Source organism: Myripristis murdjan, chromosome 14 (genome assembly GCF_902150065.1).
Source record: "Myripristis murdjan chromosome 14, fMyrMur1.1, whole genome shotgun sequence".
NCBI classification, from domain to species: Eukaryota; Metazoa; Chordata; class Actinopteri; order Holocentriformes; family Holocentridae; genus Myripristis; species Myripristis murdjan.
In genome coordinates this window covers 5,998,966-6,019,940 of record NC_043993.1, presented here as the reverse complement: position 1 = coordinate 6,019,940, position 20,975 = coordinate 5,998,966, and the positions used below count along the sequence as shown (strand labels likewise).

At 40.5% G+C, this 20,975-nt stretch overlaps 2 protein-coding genes across 3 annotated transcripts in view; one reads left to right on the top strand and one right to left on the bottom strand.

Annotated features, from left to right (window-relative positions):
• The first annotated feature begins 1,062 nt into the window (after positions 1 to 1,062).
• Positions 1,063 to 15,125, top strand: faxdc2 (fatty acid hydroxylase domain containing 2). The gene is made up of 9 exons (XM_030069706.1): positions 1,063 to 1,200; positions 2,025 to 2,062; positions 5,184 to 5,281; positions 6,593 to 6,696; positions 7,918 to 8,039; positions 10,666 to 10,871; positions 11,747 to 11,852; positions 12,642 to 12,808; positions 13,639 to 15,125. Exons 1-9 carry the CDS (start codon positions 1,176 to 1,178, stop codon positions 13,793 to 13,795), a joined length of 1,023 nt encoding a protein of 340 aa, XP_029925566.1. The 5' UTR covers positions 1,063 to 1,175; the 3' UTR covers positions 13,796 to 15,125.
• A 284-nt stretch (positions 15,126 to 15,409) lies between these two features.
• The window catches only part of larp1 (La ribonucleoprotein 1, translational regulator), a 62,989-nt gene continuing 57,423 nt past the window's right edge, over positions 15,410 to 20,975 (bottom strand). For both annotated transcript variants that reach the window (XM_030068389.1, XM_030068390.1), the window contains exons 19-21: positions 20,050 to 20,159; positions 19,591 to 19,718; positions 15,410 to 19,147 (exon numbers count right to left, since the gene is read on the bottom strand). In XM_030068389.1, the coding sequence (XP_029924249.1) occupies positions 18,923 to 19,147; positions 19,591 to 19,718; positions 20,050 to 20,159 (463 nt within the window). In that variant the 3' untranslated portion in view covers positions 15,410 to 18,922. The remainder of the gene's footprint in view (positions 19,148 to 19,590; positions 19,719 to 20,049; positions 20,160 to 20,975) is intronic.

The following is a 20,975-nucleotide window of genomic DNA, read 5'->3' as shown; positions in this document are numbered from 1 at the left end:
TGTGTATGTATGTAGTTAATTTGATTCATTCTTACTTTTTCATGGTATGCAGAGATATTCACCATCATAGTGATTAAGTGTGAATATGTAGTTAATGTGACATTGCTGAGTGGATTCATTGGGCTAAAATATACGCTGTGGCTCCTGATTGGATAACTGCTAAATGTTGATTGAACACAGGTGTTTGTGAAACTTGTACTGTGTAGATCAGGGTGTCCAAACATGTGCCTCCATGGCACATGTTTGGACACCCCCGGTCTAGGTTCACCTGATGAAGGCAGAGGCTGGAACACGTCGGTGATTCCCACACAGTCCAATAAATAACTTTTTTTTTTTTAACTGCAAGAGAGAAGCGTGCGGTCTTTCTATATATATATTTTTCGCTGTTTCTACAAACCAAAGACTTGCACCTTGGGTGTGCATTCTTGACACATTTTCTAGTAATAAATAATAAGAATTTAACAGGAATAAAAGCCTGTGAATCTCTTAAAACAACACAGCATGTCAGTGATGTTTAGTTAGAAATTTTGATATGTTTTGCAAAGTGCAAGTCTTTGTCAAATGTCTTTTCCAATAATATATCAAGATTATTGCATAGTACAAAAGAAATATGAAGCAGCCTACACACTCCCTGTGCAGGTCCCTCAGACCTGCAGGACTGAGGAGATACCAGATGCTGCTGCTGTAGCAGAAAGTTATCTGTGAGTCAGGGCTGAGGCAGGTGAAAGTTGAAGGAGACTGGCATTTTATTCTATTATGTGAACAGGGAGAGGGTTGAGGTGTGTGTGTGTGTGTGTGTGTTGGAGGGTGTCACTTCTCACTGGGATCACCATTGCTATTCTATTCTATTCTATTCTATTCTCAATCTAGCCTCATACTCAAATGCTCATTTTTTTTTCTCTCTCTCCAAATAATTTTTACTATGCTACCCGAACAGAGTAGAGGTGAGCTCCCACGCTGATTTTCAACTTTCACCTCGACACATGTGGACAAAGCTTTCAAAACACATCCTGACATGAAAAAAAAAAAAAAAACAGGACAGAGGCCACTGCTTCCGTGTACCCGTGAGTCAGCTGACCAAGGATCCACCAATCAAAAGTCGCATGTGGTTGTAAATAGACGCTTGGACCGAGTTATGTAAAATGACAGAGTTCTGCACCCTGAGACTTTGAGAGATGACGGTCGACTCGGGCACCGGCAGTAAGTGGATCCTTTTACTTTCATCTAGAAACTGAATCGGTTACGAGGCTTGGTTATAGTGAGGGTTTATTAACATCTGCAGAGTCTTTGTTAGCCAGATCAAGTAACACCGCCACACAGCATCAAATACAGCACAGTGCGTTACAGTGACTGAACAGGATAATACCCTCCTGTGTTGTTATCGTTGCTGTGAATTTCACTAACGATAAAATCCTGATATAATAATCCTGATATATTCCTGCGACGGCTTTAACTGTGTCTATGGTTGTCAGCAGTGAGATCACAGTGAATTTATCATATGGTGTGCTATTGTTTCAGTTTAGCTTGGTATACTCTCACAAAATAGCATAATTTTGGTATTTATTCCCTATAGTGTCATCCAAAACTTCTAATACTATGGTTCGTTTTCATGTTTTTTTCCTCCCTGCTGAACTACAAAAATAGAAGGAATGTAGGACAAGATGCTATCCCCAAGAATTTGACTAAAAGTAGGCTACATATGGATTAGAGTAATCCTATTATTATTTTTTCCCATGATTTTTAGTCAAATAATGCATAATCCTCTGTCTGTAAATTTTCCAAGTACACTGCACTCAAGTGATTATTTTACCATGCTACAAAGTTGCCTTTTTATTTCTGAATTTGTTTTCTTGAAATATTAATTTAAGTGCCACTGTTGTATTTTAATTAGTGTGCTTGAACACCAGGTGACTTGGATTCCTCCAAATTGATATATTGAAGTTATGAAACTGCTCCTATGTGGCCACTTGGGAAAATAATGTAATTTACAGTACGTCTTGTTTTTTTTTTTTTTGTGCTTATAGACATGAATGGAGCAGTCAAAGCCAGCGTTAGGGGACAGGTAAGAACAAAACATCTTGCCAACCAGGTGCTCTATTATTATAATGTTTACTGAATGTTACACAGAGGGAAACTGACACAACACAAAGAGTCAGTGACCACAGGTTCCACCCTCTGAGCATGCACACATACATACAGCCGTCTTTTATCTGCATCATCATTTGGTGTTTTCCATTGGATTCACTGTCCTTCTCTTTGTCTGGGTGTTGCTTTACTTTGAATAATTGAACAAAGGCAACAGGCTACATTACTTATTCCAGGCTGTAAACTCCTGTAACATCTTATGGAAAACTGTGCATAGTTATAGCTTTGTGCATAATGGGTACATTACATATTTATTATATTGTCATTTAGTGCTTGCTGTACTTTTCCATAGGTTGCAGCATCAAATAAGGACAGTGCTTTTGCTCTGTTCTTAGTTCTTGCATTGGACTTTCTTGCTTTAACTGCCTGACCTGGTCTTATTCTGTGAAACACTTTGCATGTCACTTATGAAAGGTATTCCACAAATAAACTTTAGTGTTATTGTTATTATCGGTGGAGCACATGTGAGTATACATTAGGGCACAGCCATTACAAAGTAAACTGCTACGAAAAAGAATATATGCAGTGAGGTCAGATGTCATCTGACTGCTTTGTTGTGCTTATCACGTTGCAGTTATAGACAAACATAATATATACATAGTATATATTATACATATACAACATAGCATGGAAAACAAATATAACAGCCAAACAAATAAACAAAATGAATACATAAATAAAGAAACCAACACATGATAGTAACATAGTAAGTTATAAAGCTGTAAGGACTGACTGCAAGGAATGTGGCAAGACAATGAAATGAACATACCTGTAAATCCAGGTGATGTTTCTACCACTGGCTCTTTAACTCTGTTAGCATTACAAATAGTCTTAACAGGATTATGTAAATTTGTCAGTTAATTTGTTAACATCATCCATCTCCAATATGATGGAGATTGGAGGCTCCTCCCTGGCAAGAGCTAGTTAATATTTTTGTTATGATTGTTATTGTCGTATCAGATCCTTGGACAGAGACATTAGTGCAGTGTAGTATGGGATGATACTTAAATAGTTTCAGGAGTGTCACTGTGTAAAATCTGCAGTGAAATCTGCCCCAGCCCTTGATGAGCTGAGTTTAATGAGTCTGGGTGGTGAGTTTTAGTATCCCTTGATGGTCCTAATGCTCTGTCAGAAGCTTTTAAACTCAAGATTAAAATTGTCAAGGAGACACAGAATCCTTTATCTTTCTTTGTGGTCGAAATATTTTGTGCCAGTTTTTAATATCAGAGCAAAACAATGGCTATCAGAAACATTAACAAAAATATCAGTTTTGGCTCACAAAAGTCCATTACCCTTAATTATTTAATTCAGTCAGAGACAGCCACCGTAACAGTAAGAAATATAAAGTTGATGTGTCAGGTTGGCTCATCAAGAATTTAAAAATATAAAGTTCGGATGGGGATCTGTGAGCAGATGTAAATGTTATTGTGTTATTTCTGAGTGGCTTTGTCTCTCTGTGTGTATCTAATGAACATTAGCGAGCAAAGCCATGGGGAGACAAGTTTAGTATCCGCCTGACTGTTGGCCCTTGCCTCCTTAAATTCTGTCCTGATTTTCACGCTGTTCATTAGGACAAGCTCAACCTGACGAGTTACATTTTTTCTCCAGGAGCTCAGCAGAGGACTGGCAGGGTGGCAGTTTATGGAGTAAGCATGTAATCGTGAGAAAGGTTAAGGATTGTTCAGAGAGTTTTTCTCCTGTCGATTGTTTCAACAGTGAGGCACTTGTTCTGTTAAGCCACACGAAGAAAGAGAGGAAAGGAAAGGGAGAGTGCATTGAGAGATTCAGAGGAGTTTGTGTTTAAGTGTGTGTTTGTGCTCTTGTTCTTCTATCCTTGTGAGAACCAGGTCATTTACAATGGGTTGGTCCTCGCTTCCTCAAGGGGCTACTGTAGGATTCCGATTTGGTTGAGGTTGAAATTAGAATTAGGATTAGATTCTGGTTTAGGTTAGGCATGCAGTGGAGAGGATTAAGGGTCAGGGGAAAGCCCTCATAAATCCTTGCACACTCTTTTCTGTGTGCCTATATTCGTCCAGCATAATGGTGTGCATGTGTCTGTAAGTATTGCGCTAAAAAAAAAGACAGCTGGACTCTGAGGCCTTAACAACATTGTGAAACATCCCCACTGTTGCCATGGCTGGGCAAAGGGTAGCTGGGGTAAAAGCTGACATTTCAAAAGGTCTGTTGAAGGTGGCATTAATCCCTGGAATTAATTCCCACTGAGCGAATTGAACTGATTCTCTCTCTGTGGCTGGCTCAGATTTTGCTTACACTAAATACACTGTACATTTCTGTGAAATGAATCACATTTAGTTTAGATTTAACATCTCAGCTACTTTCTCTTCTGCAAAAGAAGAGTAACTCTTCTGCAATGAAAGAATAAGCTGAATTCATCTCACCAAAATTGAAAACTGTCCAAATAATAATACTCATTTTATTTTGCCCCTGGCAACAATTTACAATTCAAGAAGAGACACATGTAACAGTATAGTTGTGAGTATTAAAAGTAATTTATGTCTGAAATGTTTGCAAAATTTTTTTGCACCTTTACTTGGCCAGTTGTGTTGATGTATCATCTTTTTCTGTTATTTCATGCTTGTCATGTTTGTCCTGATGGTCTTGATACATTAAAGATATAGCACTGAGATAAGTCTCACTCTCTTTTGTAAGATGATTTTTCTCCAAGAGGACTGATAGTCCTCCATCCTCTCCCCACATACAGCATACAGTAAGACAGTCAAAGCACGCTTCTTTTCTATAGAGCAGTATTTGATATACCACTGAATAAACATCACAGGCCAGCGTGCTTAGAGACGCTGCCATGGTAGTTACAGACTATCATCTGTACTGGTTTCAGTGAAGCATCGTATCAAATGAGATGAGAAGATTTTGTTTCAGAGGCCTTTGTACAGCATAAAAATCATCTTGGGGAAACACTGGTTAAAGCTCAAGAGAAATCAAATCATGGAATTTCACTGCATTTCACTGTCAGAGAGTCAGAGAGTTTCATACACACTTCTTATTTCTCCTCTACCCAGGAGGGCCACGGAGGTCTGTGGGAATCTGTAAAGAAAGCTGCCTTTATCATCGGATCTGGACTCTTGCTCTTGGCGGCGTTCGGCAACTCGCTCACATGGTAGTATCGCCTTACCTTTAAACCAACAACTTGTCCTGTGATGAACCTGATACATGATATTGCCACAAGTGTTCAAGCACTGTATGCAGGGATGTTTATTAACTGCATGGAGCTGTTAGTTAACTCACAGCAGGCAGAAAAAAAACAAAAAAAAAAACAGGATGGACCGGACAAGACAGGGAAAAAAGAACAGGACAGGACAGAACAAGACATGACCAGAAGAGACAGGACAGGACACGACAGGACAGGACAGGGCAGAACAGGACATGGAAGGACAGGATGGGGAAGAAGAGGGCAGGACAGGACAGGACAGAGAAAAAAAAAAGATAGGGTAAGACAAAACAGGGTAGAAACATGATTGGACAGGAAAGGACAGGACAGGACAGGACAAGAGACAGGACAGGACAGGGCAGTCAAGTCAAGTCAAGTAAAAAAATTGGGGCAGGGCAAGATATAACAGAACAGGGAAGAGAATTACATGACATGACAGAACAGAAAAGGACAGGGGAGAAAAGGACTTGGCAGGACCGGAAACCAGGACAGGACGGGAGAGAAGAAGGTGATAGGAAAGAACAGGGCAACCTTAGACTAGACATCTGGGATGATGTGAAATGACAGAACAGAACATAATTAATCACTTCAAAACAGATCTTCATGGTCCAAATACATGAGAACAATTCTTTGACCTACCCTCAACAGATGTACTGAAAGAAAACAGCAACGTGTCTTCAAACGTAACATTAGAGCACAGAGCCAGGCAGAAACACAGAATAACCTGTACATGGAGTGCAGTTTAACTCCGCTGTGTCTATCCTTATTGAAAGGCCCATTGCAGCTTGAACAGAGCACTTCTTGTAGAGGGTTATTTATATTGTTCATGGATATTTTACAGTGCAGACCAGCCATATTCAGTCATTTCAGGAGGCTGATTTGCCTCATAATTCAAGAACTTGAAACCTTTTCCCATGGGAAAGGATTCATACATCAGATGTATGGCAAAATTATTCAGCATGAGACTGAATGGCTTTCTTTTATATGTGAGTTGTAGCTCTAAATTACAATTTCAGCTGAATTAATTGACAGCAAGTTTGACCCAAATTCTGAAGCGCTAGGCAGGATGGGAAAACACTCTTAAAAGAATTATAAATGCAGCCGTTATCCTTTTTACTATTGATTTAGCATTACTGGAACTGTGTCTGCATACTCATGATACTTTGTTTTTAGTTTTACATCAATGTATCTGTGCAAAAGCATACACTTCATGTTCATCATGTAAAGAAACGTTCCTGTGATCCTTGATTCTTCATCCAGGCATCTTCAGAGATTCTGGGGCGCTTCAGGAGACTTCTGGCAGAACCTGTGGACCAAATTGTACTTGAAGTTTGAAGGCCATGATGCTGCTTTGTTCTTCTTGGGTAAGAAATCGTTTTGTTTTGCTTTGACAGTCAATATGCACAACATGTTCTGGGGAGAATTTTGTAAAAAAAAAAATTGTAGTGAAGGAATAGTTTGCACAGTGCTGTAATCACAGAGGTCAAACTCGAGCAGTTTTCTGCATGGGCATGACACGACCTGTTATCATGTAGACATACACTAGAATACACTAGAATACAATACACTAGAAAGCAACAACAAGAGATGTGGCTGAGTTCTGTATCTGATTCCTGGAGCTGTCAAAGAACAGGAAGCATGTCTTTATGGATCTCTCTCTCAATTTTCACATTAGCTGCAAGTATTTATTTATATGTTGTCAAATTTGATTGCAGACACAGACAAGGTTTTTCTCTACCATGAGACACAGACAGACCTCTTTTGATGCCAATATATCATATAGGATATGAAAAAAGGCCTTGGATGCACAAAGGGGAGGTTGAGATGTTACAAGCTGCAGGGGATTTGTGCATTACAGTGGAGGCAATTTTTCAGTTCCACAAATCAGTCATGATCTCCAGTATTGACTCAATTACTTTTACGATATGGCTATGGCTATGAAGGAAGAATCACTTGATGTACCATAAATTGACACGTTGTAGACTGGATGATTGCTTATCAATCTAGCAAACAGGTATTATCTATGTAGGACATTTTGTGCTGCTTGTGATTTCCTGTGCAGCGGCTAACGGTGATTACATATTATGTAAATGTGAACCTGTGGAGCACACGGGAGATAAAAAACAGAATGCGTTGGCTTTAATGTAACTTGATACACATGACTTAAATATTTATTTGAGCATGGGTTTAGGTTACAGCTGAACATGATGGTCTTGGCACGCAAATTATTCACAAGATCTAGCTTCTCTCATAGCTACTGTATATTCGGTTGGGGTAAGAATTTTTTTTTGTATTTATGGGTGGCATTTGTGTACATTATCAGGCCAGATTAAACTCGGTCAGGCTGTTCTTTCTTAACAAAAAGAAGAAAAAAGAGAAAGTGTCCCCTATGCAGGGAAAAAATAAAGTCTAAATGGGTAACCAAGCAAAAAGGACGCAAATCCAAATAATCAGTCCAAACATGTATAAAGGTAAATGCACCCCAGAACAATTTGATTCTTCTTTTTCCTGGTTATTATTTTTAGTCTTGTAACAGAGCCCAGTACCTTTATACAGGATGTTGTGAGCTTGCTTTTGTTAAACAGGAACAATGCTGCTGCCCACTCTGGCCTTCTGGGTGTCCAACGGCCTGCTGCTGTTGGTGGACATGACAGGCAAGCCCTCCTTCATCACTCGCTACCGCATCCAGGTGGACAAGAACAACCCGGTAGGTGCAAGTCCCACAGTTTCATCCTTCACCTATGACAAGGAGGATCTTGTGTTTCTTTGAACTCTTTCAATATGTCTTTTATCTTTATTTAAGTTTTGTTTTTGTATGTCCTCTGCTGGATCGATTACTTACCCCACTCTCACTGCAATTAACCTTGGGGAGCAAGGATTTCAAGTCTCTGAGGGCTCCCTTCTTATCATTTCATTATCTTTAATCTTTTGTTTCTTACACCTTAGTTACAGTCAGAGCTGGCCCTGGCCAAGTTGGGGCCCTAAGCAGATTTTGTTTTGAGGCCTGTCTGGTGTACGCTCCCTCCTGCCTGTCCACCTGCTCCCCTTCCATGTGTACAATAGGTACAAACTTAGTGCATAACAAAATGCCATTTAATGTAACAATCTTTATTAAGAAGAACAAACAACATCTGAAATTTAAAAACAACAAGCAGCCAGACCTTTGTGTCTTTCAACAAAAGTAACTTTGCCCTGCCGGTAGATGATAGACCTAAACTGACTAGACTTGGTGTGTGCGGGCCTTGCGAGCGATGGCTTGGGGGCCTCGCAAACTGCTCACTGCAGGGACACTGCATCATGCATATATGGTAGTCTTACCTGTAACATGGGATTTCTTACCATGCTAAAAAGTAACGACCGCCACTGTTACTATTATTGTGATCAGGACTTTCTCAGTACCAGCACTATTTCTCCTACTGCTACTACTACTGCTGCTTGAGCTACTTCTCCTCCTACTGTTCTTACTGTTCCTGCTACTTATATTACTACTATTAATACATGTAACCAGCCTTTAATAAACCATCCTGACCTGAATCATAGCATCCAATAGCAAGCAGGCTGGGGAGATTTCTAGCTGTTGCAACAACTTGTTTACACAGAGAGAAAGAGATGCAGTGAGAGCCCACTCACTGATGATGGAAGACAGCCAGTGGGCCAGTGGATGGCTCCTCTTAACCTCTTAACCTCTGATAACTCCTGTTGATCACAGTCAGTCCTGAATTATCAGAACAAGATATTTTCTATGGTATTTAATGTGTGTGTGCAGATACTGGACATGTATATAACATATATACATGCATGTGGGCATGCATCACCTTTCAACTCCAGAAAAACAACCTTTGAAATGTTGCCTCTCTGCGTCCTGCTGATACGACACGTTGGCCTGTGCATCTGAACAAAGTCCTCCGACTGCGTTTGAACAGCAGCTGTGGAGAGATAAAACACAGACATTACTGATAACCAGGGTCACTTCCAACATGTGATCCTACACAGATAATTGATATCCTGTTTTAAGATTGTATACAGTGACAGCCCACTGGGAGCTCATGATTATTTATATAACACAGTTTTCATAATTTTGAGTGATTTTGTTCTTGTGATCCATACAGTATGCAATTTAAAAACAGGCTATTCCAATGGTCAGACTGTAATGTCAATAGAGCCATTTTCTAGCTTGTAGAATATAGTTTACTTCTCTTTTTAGGCTGACATGAATCTTTATGAAATTAATTCATAGTTATACTGTTCATCATAATCAGCTGTATGTTGATATGTTATATGAGTAAAATGAATTTTCTTGTGAATTATTTTTAATTAATTTTTTTTTTTTAATGTTACTTTGAATTGGTGGTTGTTTGTCTTATGATCATCACTGATAGGAGATTATACTTTTTTTATTTGCAAGTATGATCTGATTACTTTAGTACTGCAGCTGCAGATCATTACAAATCAGTGTAGTCCCAGTTATGTAATATTATAGTTGAGTTGTTTAGCCAATACCTTTATTCAGAGTAACACTGACTCCTCCACCTTGCTGATAACCCGTCTCCGACTCTCTGCTGATTAGCCAGGTGCTTTCTGGTGGACGCCTGTGGTCAGTCGTAGAAAAGACAGCGTTGTTGGAATCTTATCAGTCTGGATGTGTGGCAAATGTCATGTGATAGGAGCATTGTAAGCAGGACAAAGAGCCTTGTTCGTTTGTTTGGTTGCATATTTGGAAACTTTTATCTCTTTGTTCATCTTTTAGAAAAAGTAATTTAGAAACAGCCTGTGTTTGATTTATTCCAACTTGATTTATTCTAACTGATATTAAGAACCTTACAAAATTTCCATCAGACATCGGGTGGTGTGTGTCTCATAACGATTACAGCTCATGATAGTTGATAAAATACATTTTATTAACTTATTTGTGGAATATTCCTCTGAAATCCAGTAGCCAGAATCCTGGAGTGATTTTTTTTTGCAGATTTCTTTTCTTTTCTTTTTTTTTTTTAAGATTGTTGCTGAAATTAATCTCTTTTGATTTGTTGCTTTTTTTTTTTTTTTTTTTTTTTTTTTTTTACTGATTTTTATATTTATGCATTTGCTTTTTGTGGAAAAAAAAAGTCTTCAGCAAACTCAGATCTGTGCAAGATCCTTTATTTAATCCTACTGGCAAAGCTTGGGAAGTTGTTTGAACTCCTTTTTGAATGTATTTACTTGTCTAAAATTGTTTTGAGTGTGCTTCAGACATGAGTATGAATACATTTTGAGAGTTTATCCAATTTTAACCTCTTTCATCTACCACTCGTTCATCCCCACCCCTCCTTCTCCATCTCCATCTCCATCTCCAGGTGGACCCGGCCAAGTTGCGCCATGCGTTGCAGACTGTCCTCTTCAACCAGGTCTTTATCTCAGGCCCCATGGTGGTTGGGATTTACTACTTGATGACCTGGAGAGGAAACCCCTGCGGCCCCGAGCTGCCCACCTTCCACTGGGGCCTGATGGAGCTGGCCATGTGCGGCATCGTGGAGGAGATCATGTTTTACTACTCACACAGGTGGGGACTGGGATGAGAAGAGAGAAGGGCATGGGTTACAGGAGGAGGGCAGGAGCTAAAGGAGAACACGAGGGAGGAAATATAGCCTGAGTTTGAAATTAGACAAACTCAGCTGGACCTACAGTGTGTGTGTGTGTATGTGTGTGTGTGTGTGTGTGTGTGATGTGTATGAGTTTGAGCGCTGGGCCCTCTAGTGGAAGACTGGGTCAGATGGTCCTGTCAAGACACAGTGTTCATAGATTAAAGGTGCTTGGTGTAAGATGTTTCAACATCATGTCATGAGATCATCATTGATACAAGTAGTAGCCTGTTACCTTACACCAAGTGGTAGTTTGTGGGTGTTAGTGTTTTTCTAAATTAAGACATTTCCTATCAACACTAGTACTTCTTGATGCAAAGAGCATGTTGCTATTCGTTCCCCCTCCCTCTCACTGGGATTGCTTCATGTACTTTTATTTTAAAAGCAAGAATCAGGATAAGAGCTGGTTGCAGCCCTTGAGATATATATATATATATATATATATATATATATATGCACTTTCTGACAGTGCAAGATAATGTGAAGTTATAGTTGTAAAACAACAGAGCAGATATTCCACTTAATCCTACCTGGTGGCACACAGTGTAAAATACCATGCAGGGTCCAGTAAAGACCACTTGTCTTTTAGTCTTGTTGGTTTATGGTAATTATGCCTCATAATTAATGTGGCAATGATTATTTATGTTCAAATGCTATACAGAAGCACATTCAAGATCCACAGCCTGATAAACTTCGCTTTTTGTGCTATGAGGATAGCAGTGATTTCAGAAACAGGTATAACTGGTTATATGTAATCCTCGTTGTGAGACTGATCCTCTTTCCCCCTCCTTCTCAGACTGTTCCACCATCCTGCGCTCTACAAGCATTTCCACAAACAGCACCATGAATGGACGGCCCCCATCGGCGTGGTCTCCATCTATGCCCATCCTCTGGAGCATGTGGTAAATACATGATACCCTCCTAGCTTCCATTTGCGTTCCTTTTTTGGAACGCAAATGGACGTATTACTTGTGAATTGAAGCTGTCAACATTAAAAAGCCATTATGGACTTGACTATTGTGCAAACCATGTACTTGTGACCTCCTGGGTGAATCCGGCCTGGAACTGTCAGATTTTCACCTGGCAGCTACACAGTAATTGAAGTAAATTTCTAGATAAGAGATTTGACTCCTATTTTAGTAAAACAATTTTGTTGCATCTACCTGGCTAAAATATTCAGTGCACTAAGACAAATAAGTGGGCTAATTAGAGCAGAGATGCAACAGAAATATTGAGTGATCAGTAAAAATTTTAGCATATGATACACTGTAAGAATATTGATTTTTATTTACATTTTTTGAATGTTTTTTTTTTTTTTTTTAGCTAATGTTGTAGATGAAATGTGTTAAGCAGTTGATAAATGGCTTTAGGTGGTTGGAGAGATCAGTAGTCTGTTGAGATTGTGAGCCATTAGGTGAGTTTTGAACACAGAACCTACTGAATAAATGCATTAAAGTAACTGGTATTGGTACTGCCATAGCTCTTTCCCTAGTTCTTTTACTTTACACTTGTGAATGATTTCCTTCTGCCCCAGTATCCTGTTTTATTGGGAACGTCACCAGATTAAAAAAGCAAGATGCTCTCAAAATTCAGTTTCATTGTTACTTTTTAACGTGTCCTATAAGAGAAACTGAGAAAGTCATATTCTTTGTGCATGTAAACTCACAGATTCTCCTTGTTCTTGCTCACAGCTGTCCAACATGCTGCCCGCGGTGATGGGGCCGGTGCTGCTGGGCTCCCACCTGGCCACCACCAGCCTGTGGTACTGTCTGGCTCTGGTCAGCACCACCGTCTCCCACTGTGGCTACCACCTGCCGCTCCTGCCCTCACCTGAGTTCCACGACTACCACCACCTCAAGTGAGCCCGCCACTCCACTTTAGTCCACAAGATTATTTTTTAAAAAGCACACTAATCACTATTCAATGATAAAAGCCAGGAAACACGAGGAAAGAGAACAGGCATCTGTTTTTATGTCCCCTCATTTGTTGCGTGCTGTTCTCCATACCTTATAAACTGTAGTTCTTGCTGTAATGTACTGTAAATTTGAAACATAGTTTCTCACAAGGAAAACAAACATAAGGTGTCTGTACTGGTCTGAATGAAGGTAAAATATAAATTTTTAGTAAATAAAATAAATCACAGTGACAGGTAGACAGATCGATAGATATCACTCATTTTCAAAAGAGGAGTGAAAGGACATGCTGATGCTCGTTTGATATTTTTGTCACTGCTCTCTATAGTGTGAGATCGGTTCCAGTTTGTCACATTGACCGATAAGATTGCAGCAGGATGGATGAAAATCAATCTAATGATTTTTAAAAATGTAAACAAAGTGGATCCAACCTCCAACTGTCTTTGAAAACATGTGTTGACCCAACCATCGGTGTGTCCAAACCCTAGTCTGCTTCTGATTCTTTGATTTGCACGTATGAATATGTAAATGACTATTACGGCCAGTTGCTGTTGACCTGCTAACATGTAAACGTCTGCACCGGTGACCCATTTTGCTTCCTGTCTTGCGGGCTCTAGTCTCTAGGCCAGACTTACGAGAATTTAATGTTTTTGTCAGCTCTGGTTTGAAGCCTGACCCAAACAAGATTCTGCATTCCCTTTTCATGGAGTAATTTGCAAACTCTGGCCTCACACTGACTTCTTTTCTTCTCCACTCATTTGCTTCCTGCTCTCAGGTTCAACCAGTGTTACGGCGTCCTGGGCGTGCTGGACAGGCTGCACGGCACCGATGCCAAGTTCAGGCAGACAAAGCAGTACCAACGCCACATTATGCTCACCAGTCTCACCCCGCTGAACGAGAGCATCCCTGAAACACCCAAGAAGGTCCAGTGATGACCTCTGACCTCTAACCTTTAACCTCCCCAAAGTCTGGGATCAGCAGAACCACACAAGGGGATCCCTGATGGGAGAAGTTTACCTCCAGCAAAATTACCAATCAGTCTAAAATGACATCAGCAGAATTTGAGTTTACATGTCACTTTTCTCACCTGCCCAAACTAACTGAGGGAGCAAATAGCAAGTTGTACCCTAAATGAAGTGTGGGTGAGTGAAGGTCTGCCCAGTACCTAGGGAGGATAGTGATTCTGGGATGCTGCAGTTTACATTGCTGATCCTTCAATCAAGCATCTGAGATGGGAGCGACCATAATCCCTGTGGCATATCAGCTCTCACCCTTTCCACTTCCTCTCACATCTGAGCTAAGTTTCTGTTTTGACTCACAACAAATCCTGTGGTTTTAAAAAAAATTATTTTAAGACGTGCAAATATTGGTTTAAATGTAAATATGTCAACATGACTGACGCCCCTCCTCGATCCTAAAGTTTGAGAATCATCGAGCCACATTTCACATCAGCATCTTTTTAAATGTCAAAGTAGCACGGGGAAAATGTTGATCATCTTTCCTCGTTATGGGATTACACTAATTTAATAATCACTGTAGTAGGAGTTAAGGACAATAAACAAGGGGAAGGCGGTCACTTTAGATGACTGAGACTCATTAATCATCACTATATTTCCTTAGCTGAAAGGACAATAGACTCAATTATATTTTTAATTGCTGTTTTAAAGGACACAACATTTGGGAAATTTCTTAACTTCAAGATTATAAATAGATGTTTTAATGAGAATGCTTAGTAAAAGCACTTTCTACACGCCAGTCCACCTACACATCTTCCTCTTGTTTTTGGACTCTGCTGTAATGGTCGTACACAGTGAGGTGCTGTGTAAGCTGTGCTGCGCAGACAGAAGGGAAAACTGACACGTCTTTTACACCAAACCATGATCTTGCTGCCCACTAACAGAAGAGATATCTGCACTTTTATGAATTTCCTTGGCACTTAGAAAACAGAAGCATTTCCTGAATGTCAAATGTGTATTATGCCTAACAAGAAGCCTCAGCAATGGAGGTGAAAAAAAAAAATCTATATTTCTGTATCTATCTATATCTATATCTATATCTATATATATATATATATGTGAAGAGCAAATGTTGGAAAATAAGTGTTTTTAGAATGTTTAAAGAAAAAAAATGTAATCATGTCTCACTGTGACACAATGTTTGATGGCCCTTTGAAGGAGCCTGTCAGTTTGGATGGTAGGACTGGGCACAGATTTTTACACTAATTTCTTAAACTGGACTGTTGAATATCATTAAAAAAATCTTCAAAAAAAGGAATGTCTATTTTTTTCTCTATTCAGTGTAAAAAAAAAAAAAAAAAAAAAACTCTCTCTCTATACACACACACACACACACACATTCACACAATATAAATAATCACTCAACAACATCAAAGGTTTAGAGTTTTTTTGTCCGTTTTATGTTTTTTTTTATTTATTAAGGAAAAGCATAATTACTACAAATTACAAATAACACTAATAGCGAATCACATCAGCCTACAAAGCAGATATTATGAATATTAAATGTTATAATACAAGATCTCATTCAAGTATTTTACATTTTTCCATTTTGTATATTTTTTTGTTCCTTTTTTCCTCATTTTCATCTTTTTTTTTCCTCATGACAAGCCTAGGATATTGTAATGTAATGAACTATTAACAAGGTTTTAATGGTTCATATACAGCTATCTCTTATTTATATGGCTTTATGGAATTTTGTCCTTTTTTTTTCAGTCTCCAGACATCATAACCAGCCATATTCCTCTGAGCAACATCACAAACCCAAGTCGGGCTTTTTCACACTCACTCTCTCTCTTCCTGTTTTCTCCTCTCTCCCCCTTTCCAGTCCATCATTCATCTCTCCAGTGTCCGGCCATCTGGCCAAGTCCATGTAAAACTTCTGAGCGGTGGGTACCGCGCCTCCTAGAGTTTGTTTGGAGAGCTAACAGCAGCTCTGGTGCTATGCTAATGCAGAAGGCTGAAAACTCCCAAAACACGTGTCCCGCCCCGGCTCCCAGCTTTGCATCCCAGTCCAGGAAAAGCCGAGGGGGGTGCAGAGGTGACGATCCCGTTGGTGGAGGGAGGGGCAAGTGTCTGTCTGAGGAAGAAAGCCCCTAGTGGCTGCCTGCCGTGTTGGCAGCCACACATACACCAGCTCACCTAGTCAAAGGATTCACTGGGTTTGGGAAATGCATGGGGTTTCTTCTCTCTTTTTTCACTCTTTTTTTTGTCTTTAATCCCTCGAGTAAATGATTCTTGAGTGAGTGATACGTCAATTGTAAGCATCCGAAATTGACCCAAAGCTCCCTGGAGTTAAGCCAACAAGACAGGAGAGAGGGAAAAAAAAGTGAATCCTTGTCAACTTTTTTCTTCTTCTTCTTCTGACAATGCCAGCTTAAGAGAAACAAAATTAAAAACAGAAAAACTGACATGACAACTGGACATCCTAACACAGGGAGACAACAATCCATGAACATTCTGCTGGACTCTCTGAGATAAGGAGGAACTTCAGCTAACAGGCCAACTGATAATATGGAAAAGGACCAAGACTCAAAAGAATAATAGGCACATGTGTCCTCTACACTTGCATGTGAAAATTTCACTTTTTTCTCCAAGACATCCATTTAATTTCTTAAATGGATTTGAAGTTTCAGGTTGAAGCTCAGTATGCCTTCAGTGACCGGACCGCAAGACAAGGCCATAACTGACAGTTGTGATCTTGTCTTGCGTCGTTTCAGGAGGTCACAGAGCAGCTGAAACTGAAATTAAATTTTACCAACTTGCTTTGAAATTCACAAGCTTTTTCATGCCTATAAATCAAATTACTTTTCCATGCATTTCTAGACTTTGCAGACATACTGTGCGTAGGAACCCTGGAGGCTGGGTATTCAGCCATTAGCTTTGGCTTATGATAACAGTTGGCAACACTGAGTGATCTTCGCAGCATCACACAATTTATAATCCATTAAGGAAAGCAAATCAACTATTACTTCGACATGAATTACTGTAACTTGTCAAACTAAGCATTTTCTTCCTTTGCTTTTGCAGTGGATGCCTGCTGAGGTCCTGATGTCCATTTTCCCTTTCGTGTTGTGCGCTATGTTCTCATTTCTGAAGTCCACAGATGTTTCGACAAAAAGCATAAACACAACACTGAGACAAACCCCATCTCCACAACATTGCTAGCAATTTGAAATTTAAAAAGCATTAAAAGATAATTATAAGACCATTAAAAAACAAAACAAAACAAACAAAACAAGAAAAAAAGGTAAGAATACGTACACGTGTAAGGCGCATATATAATCTGTCCTATAAACAATAAAACAAGAAGCAGGGAGTTGAAATCATTTCTCTTCATCTGTCAAATTCACATTTACATTAGTGGAGGAGGAAAAAAAAAATCACTCTTCTGTTTGATATCATCAGTACTCAAGTCGGATAAAGATTAAATTACCCACACTAGATTATTAGAGTTAAATTGACTGTGCGGCAGACTGCCAGGAACCGAACCAAAGTGTTTAGGAACAATTCAGTCTCGCATTTATTTGTCCACTGGCTGTTGACACAGGCAGGATACTGAGCTCCATGAATGTGTGTGTGTGTGTGTGTGTGTGTGTGTTTCCTACTCAGCTCGATCATGTCACTGTATCCATACCTGTGTGTGAGTATGCATGTCTGCGTGTGTGTCTCTAAGTGTTCATGTGTATTTGCGTCCTGTGTGTAAAACAGGAAGAGGTGGCGAGTGCCCGAGGCCCAGCCAGACTGGTGGTGCCAAGCTGAGGCCTTGATTAGCAGCGGGTCGGCAGCGCTGAAAAGCCAAAAGCTAAAACTCTGCGCAATCCCAGCCACCCGGCGTCTCCCCCGAAGCACCCGCAGCACAGCGGCCCTCCTCTCATAACCTTCGTTTCTTCAAGTAATCCGGATTGATGATTCCAGTCCTTTAGCATCAATGGTTGGTCGATTGATGGATGGACGTCAAATGGATGGATGAACGGATGGATGAAGCCCATCCAGTGGGGCAGATGGGGGCGGGGGGTAGAGAAAGTCAGGAAGCACCCAAAGTGAGATGGAAGGGTCATCCTCGCCGCCCACCCCACACACACAATGAAATGTTTTGGGAAGGGCGAGAAACTTCCTCCAGGCTGAAGCATTTTAGCACAAAAAGCCACAACTTGCAAACACAGGGACAAGGGGAGAATTAAGGGAGTTGTAACAGATCATATGACACTTGGAAGACAGTTCAGAAAGGTGAAGGTGGGGCGGGAGTTTGGCAGACAGAGCGCCACCTCGTGGCCTCTGCTGGAAATGATGACCGATATTACGTGATTTGCGATTTCAGTGCTGTACAATCGATGTTAAGGTGGCGGGCACAAGTTATAAGCAGTAAAACCATTAAAATAAGGCAACTTTCAATGATCATGTCCATACTGAGGGATTGGTACAAGTCTTTTTTTTCTCCTTTCTTTTTATTGTCTGGTTCTACACCTTTTTTCCACGATGACCAGTCTTAATGAAAAAAAAAAAAATCAAATCTTCTTTAATTTTTCAAACTATTTCCAGGTTTCCAATCCCACTACTCGCCGAAGAAAAAATAAAAATAAATCTGAGATCTTAATGAGGAATCACATATCTTTCAGCCAGCAGGACAGTGTGGATCAAAAAGAGGGGTCCAGGTAATGGAGAGCGGGGTCCACACAATGCTGTCCTCACGAAAAAAAAAAAAAAAAAAAAAAAAAAAGTTTGCAGGTAAAGTAGTAGTAAATAACCACTTACAATTCACTGCCATGGTTTCCAAATAAAAAAAAAAAAATGTGTTGGACACTTCTCGCCTTCAAATGTTGTCTCATAAAGACAAAAGATATTTTGTTCTCTCCCAAAACTTTAAATCAAATTGGCAGAGCCTTATTATTTTGCTTGCTGATTCCTCAATCACGTCATAGGAAAAAAAAAATATCATGCTGCATGAAGGGCGGGACCCCTCCTCCCCCTCCTGTGGCGCAGAAAGAACCGGCGACTTGAAGACAAGAGTTGAGTTGATCCGTGTGGCCCGGGGTGTCCGTGGAGTTACTTTAGTGCCTTGGCATCCGATGCGGGGGCAGAGCCAGGCGCGGGGGCTTTCTGGCTGGTGTTTTTGGCATCATCCCTGGCTGCAGGGCCCTGGGCAGTGGGGGCGGGGCTGGGGCCCGAGCTGGCCTGGCTGTGTGGGCGGCTGGAGGGCAGGGAGGGGTGCCGGCGACGTCCATCCCCACTAGACGAGTGTCTTCTGCGGCCTCCTTCCTCCATGGGAGGCTGTAAGCAAAGACACACATGGTGTTAGATTAACTGGCAAAACGGAATAAGACAAAATAAATAAATTTAGGAAACAAAACAAAAAGTCAATGTGATCAATTCTTTTATAAAACGCAGAGTCATTTTTCTAAATGAAGATTCATTGATCCAGTTTTAAGTTTGTTTTCTAGGACAACAATAGAGAGGTGGTTGTGATGACAATGCACCAATAGCTACCATTTTCAGATGATTTTAGGACTCGCAGAAACAAAGACTAATATCTCTGTCCAAATATAATAAAAATACCACTTGGCCATATTCATGGCTGAGAAAGCCGATGTGCTGCAGGCATCCTTTCAGAGGTGTACAGGATATTTCCCTGCAAACTAGAGCCTTGTGTGATGAGGTCTGGTCAAAAATAAAAATGGAAGCATCAAGCCTGGCATCAAGACTATTCTACTTACGTCAATCCTGAAATCTTCCAGACGCTTAAACTTGCTCAGGTACTCCTGCAGCTTTGGGTCAATCTCCATGTTCTTGGCTTTGGAGTATTTCAGGAAGGCCCAGAACTTCTCCAATCCGTAAAGCTGGCCTGTGTGTGAAAACAGAGAGATCATAAATCTAGCAAAAAATAAGCATAAGCAAGTCTTTAGGCTTTTTTATTGGGTTAGATGGCGCTGAGGACTCAAACACATTCAGTCAGGTCCATAAGTATTTGGACTGTGACACAATATTCATAATTTTGCCCTTGTACAATTCCCCAAAAGTACCAAAAACTGTGTTAGGGCAACAGCGCATATGAAAAGTTAACTGTAGGATTCCCTTCCCATTTGTCTGTGACAGATTTAGATTAAATAAACTGAGATGAGAAACTGGGCATGGTTGGGTGTAAAATGAGGGAATGTGGGATCTGGTTTTCTCACCGGCTTCGTAGTCTTTGACAGTTTCCTCCTGGAAGTCCTTGAAAATGTCTGGTCTGAACTTCCTTTCAAGGCCGTAGCTGTAGTACCTGAAGAGGCACTCCAAACCGTACCTGTAAAACAGAAGGAGAGACAGAGAGAGAGAATCAACAAATGAAAGTGTTTGGAAAACGGCTGCAGACAGTGGGGATAAAGCGATACCAGAGACTGCTGCTGAGAGTAAGAGGAAAAAAATGACATAATTGAAATTTCTATTGCGGAGATTAAAATGATCTTCATTTCTTGGTCCAGTCCCTTGTCTTGTTTCAGACTCTAGCGCCAAAGAACATTAACTGAGGACATGCGCGCGGGAACTACTTTTTGCCAGGGGGTGCTGCGTATGAGGGGTGGGGCACGTGCACGCGCACACACACAGGCTCCCTTTCTGAAACGTTAACGTTTGCTCCAGCTGTAGTGTCCCCCGAAATATGGTCAAAAAGAGCCCACTTCATAACACAGAGAAGGCGACTTTATGAACGGGAAAGTGAACGTTATGTCAAAAAAACATACTGATACGTATCTTTGCGCATTTTTAAGTGGTTATAAGGAAATGCGGGACCTTTTCTAGTGGGTATACGGCGTATACCTGCGTATCACGTAGACTACACCACTGATTTGGAGGCTAAACTTTCAGTGACAGACAGACAACCAGCTGTGCGAGCGCAGCGCAAACAAGTGAGAGAGAGTTGCAGCTGATGCCGACTGATGGTGCCGCCTGATGTGTCTCGGTGTAATTGCCCCTCTGCACGTGTTTTACATGTTTTTCGTTTTCCTTGCATTAGGTGCAGTAGATTAATACACGTTTTACTTTCTCCCCCTGTCCACACCCTAAGTGACTGCCACAATCAAGTCATTTTCAAAAGAAAATGACTTTGAAATGTGGTAAAATT

What these genes read in the sequence shown, in the direction of transcription:
- faxdc2 (XM_030069706.1), top strand. Translation starts at nt 1,176, where the DNA reads ATGACGGTCGACTCGGGCACCGGCA. An exon ending in AGGTGGACAAGAACAACCCG is followed by an intron (nt 8,040 to 10,665) that starts GTAGGTGCAAGT and finishes CTCCATCTCCAG; the next exon opens with GTGGACCCGGCCAAGTTGCG. An exon ending in CCCATCCTCTGGAGCATGTG is followed by an intron (nt 11,853 to 12,641) that starts GTAAATACATGA and finishes TCTTGCTCACAG; the next exon opens with CTGTCCAACATGCTGCCCGC.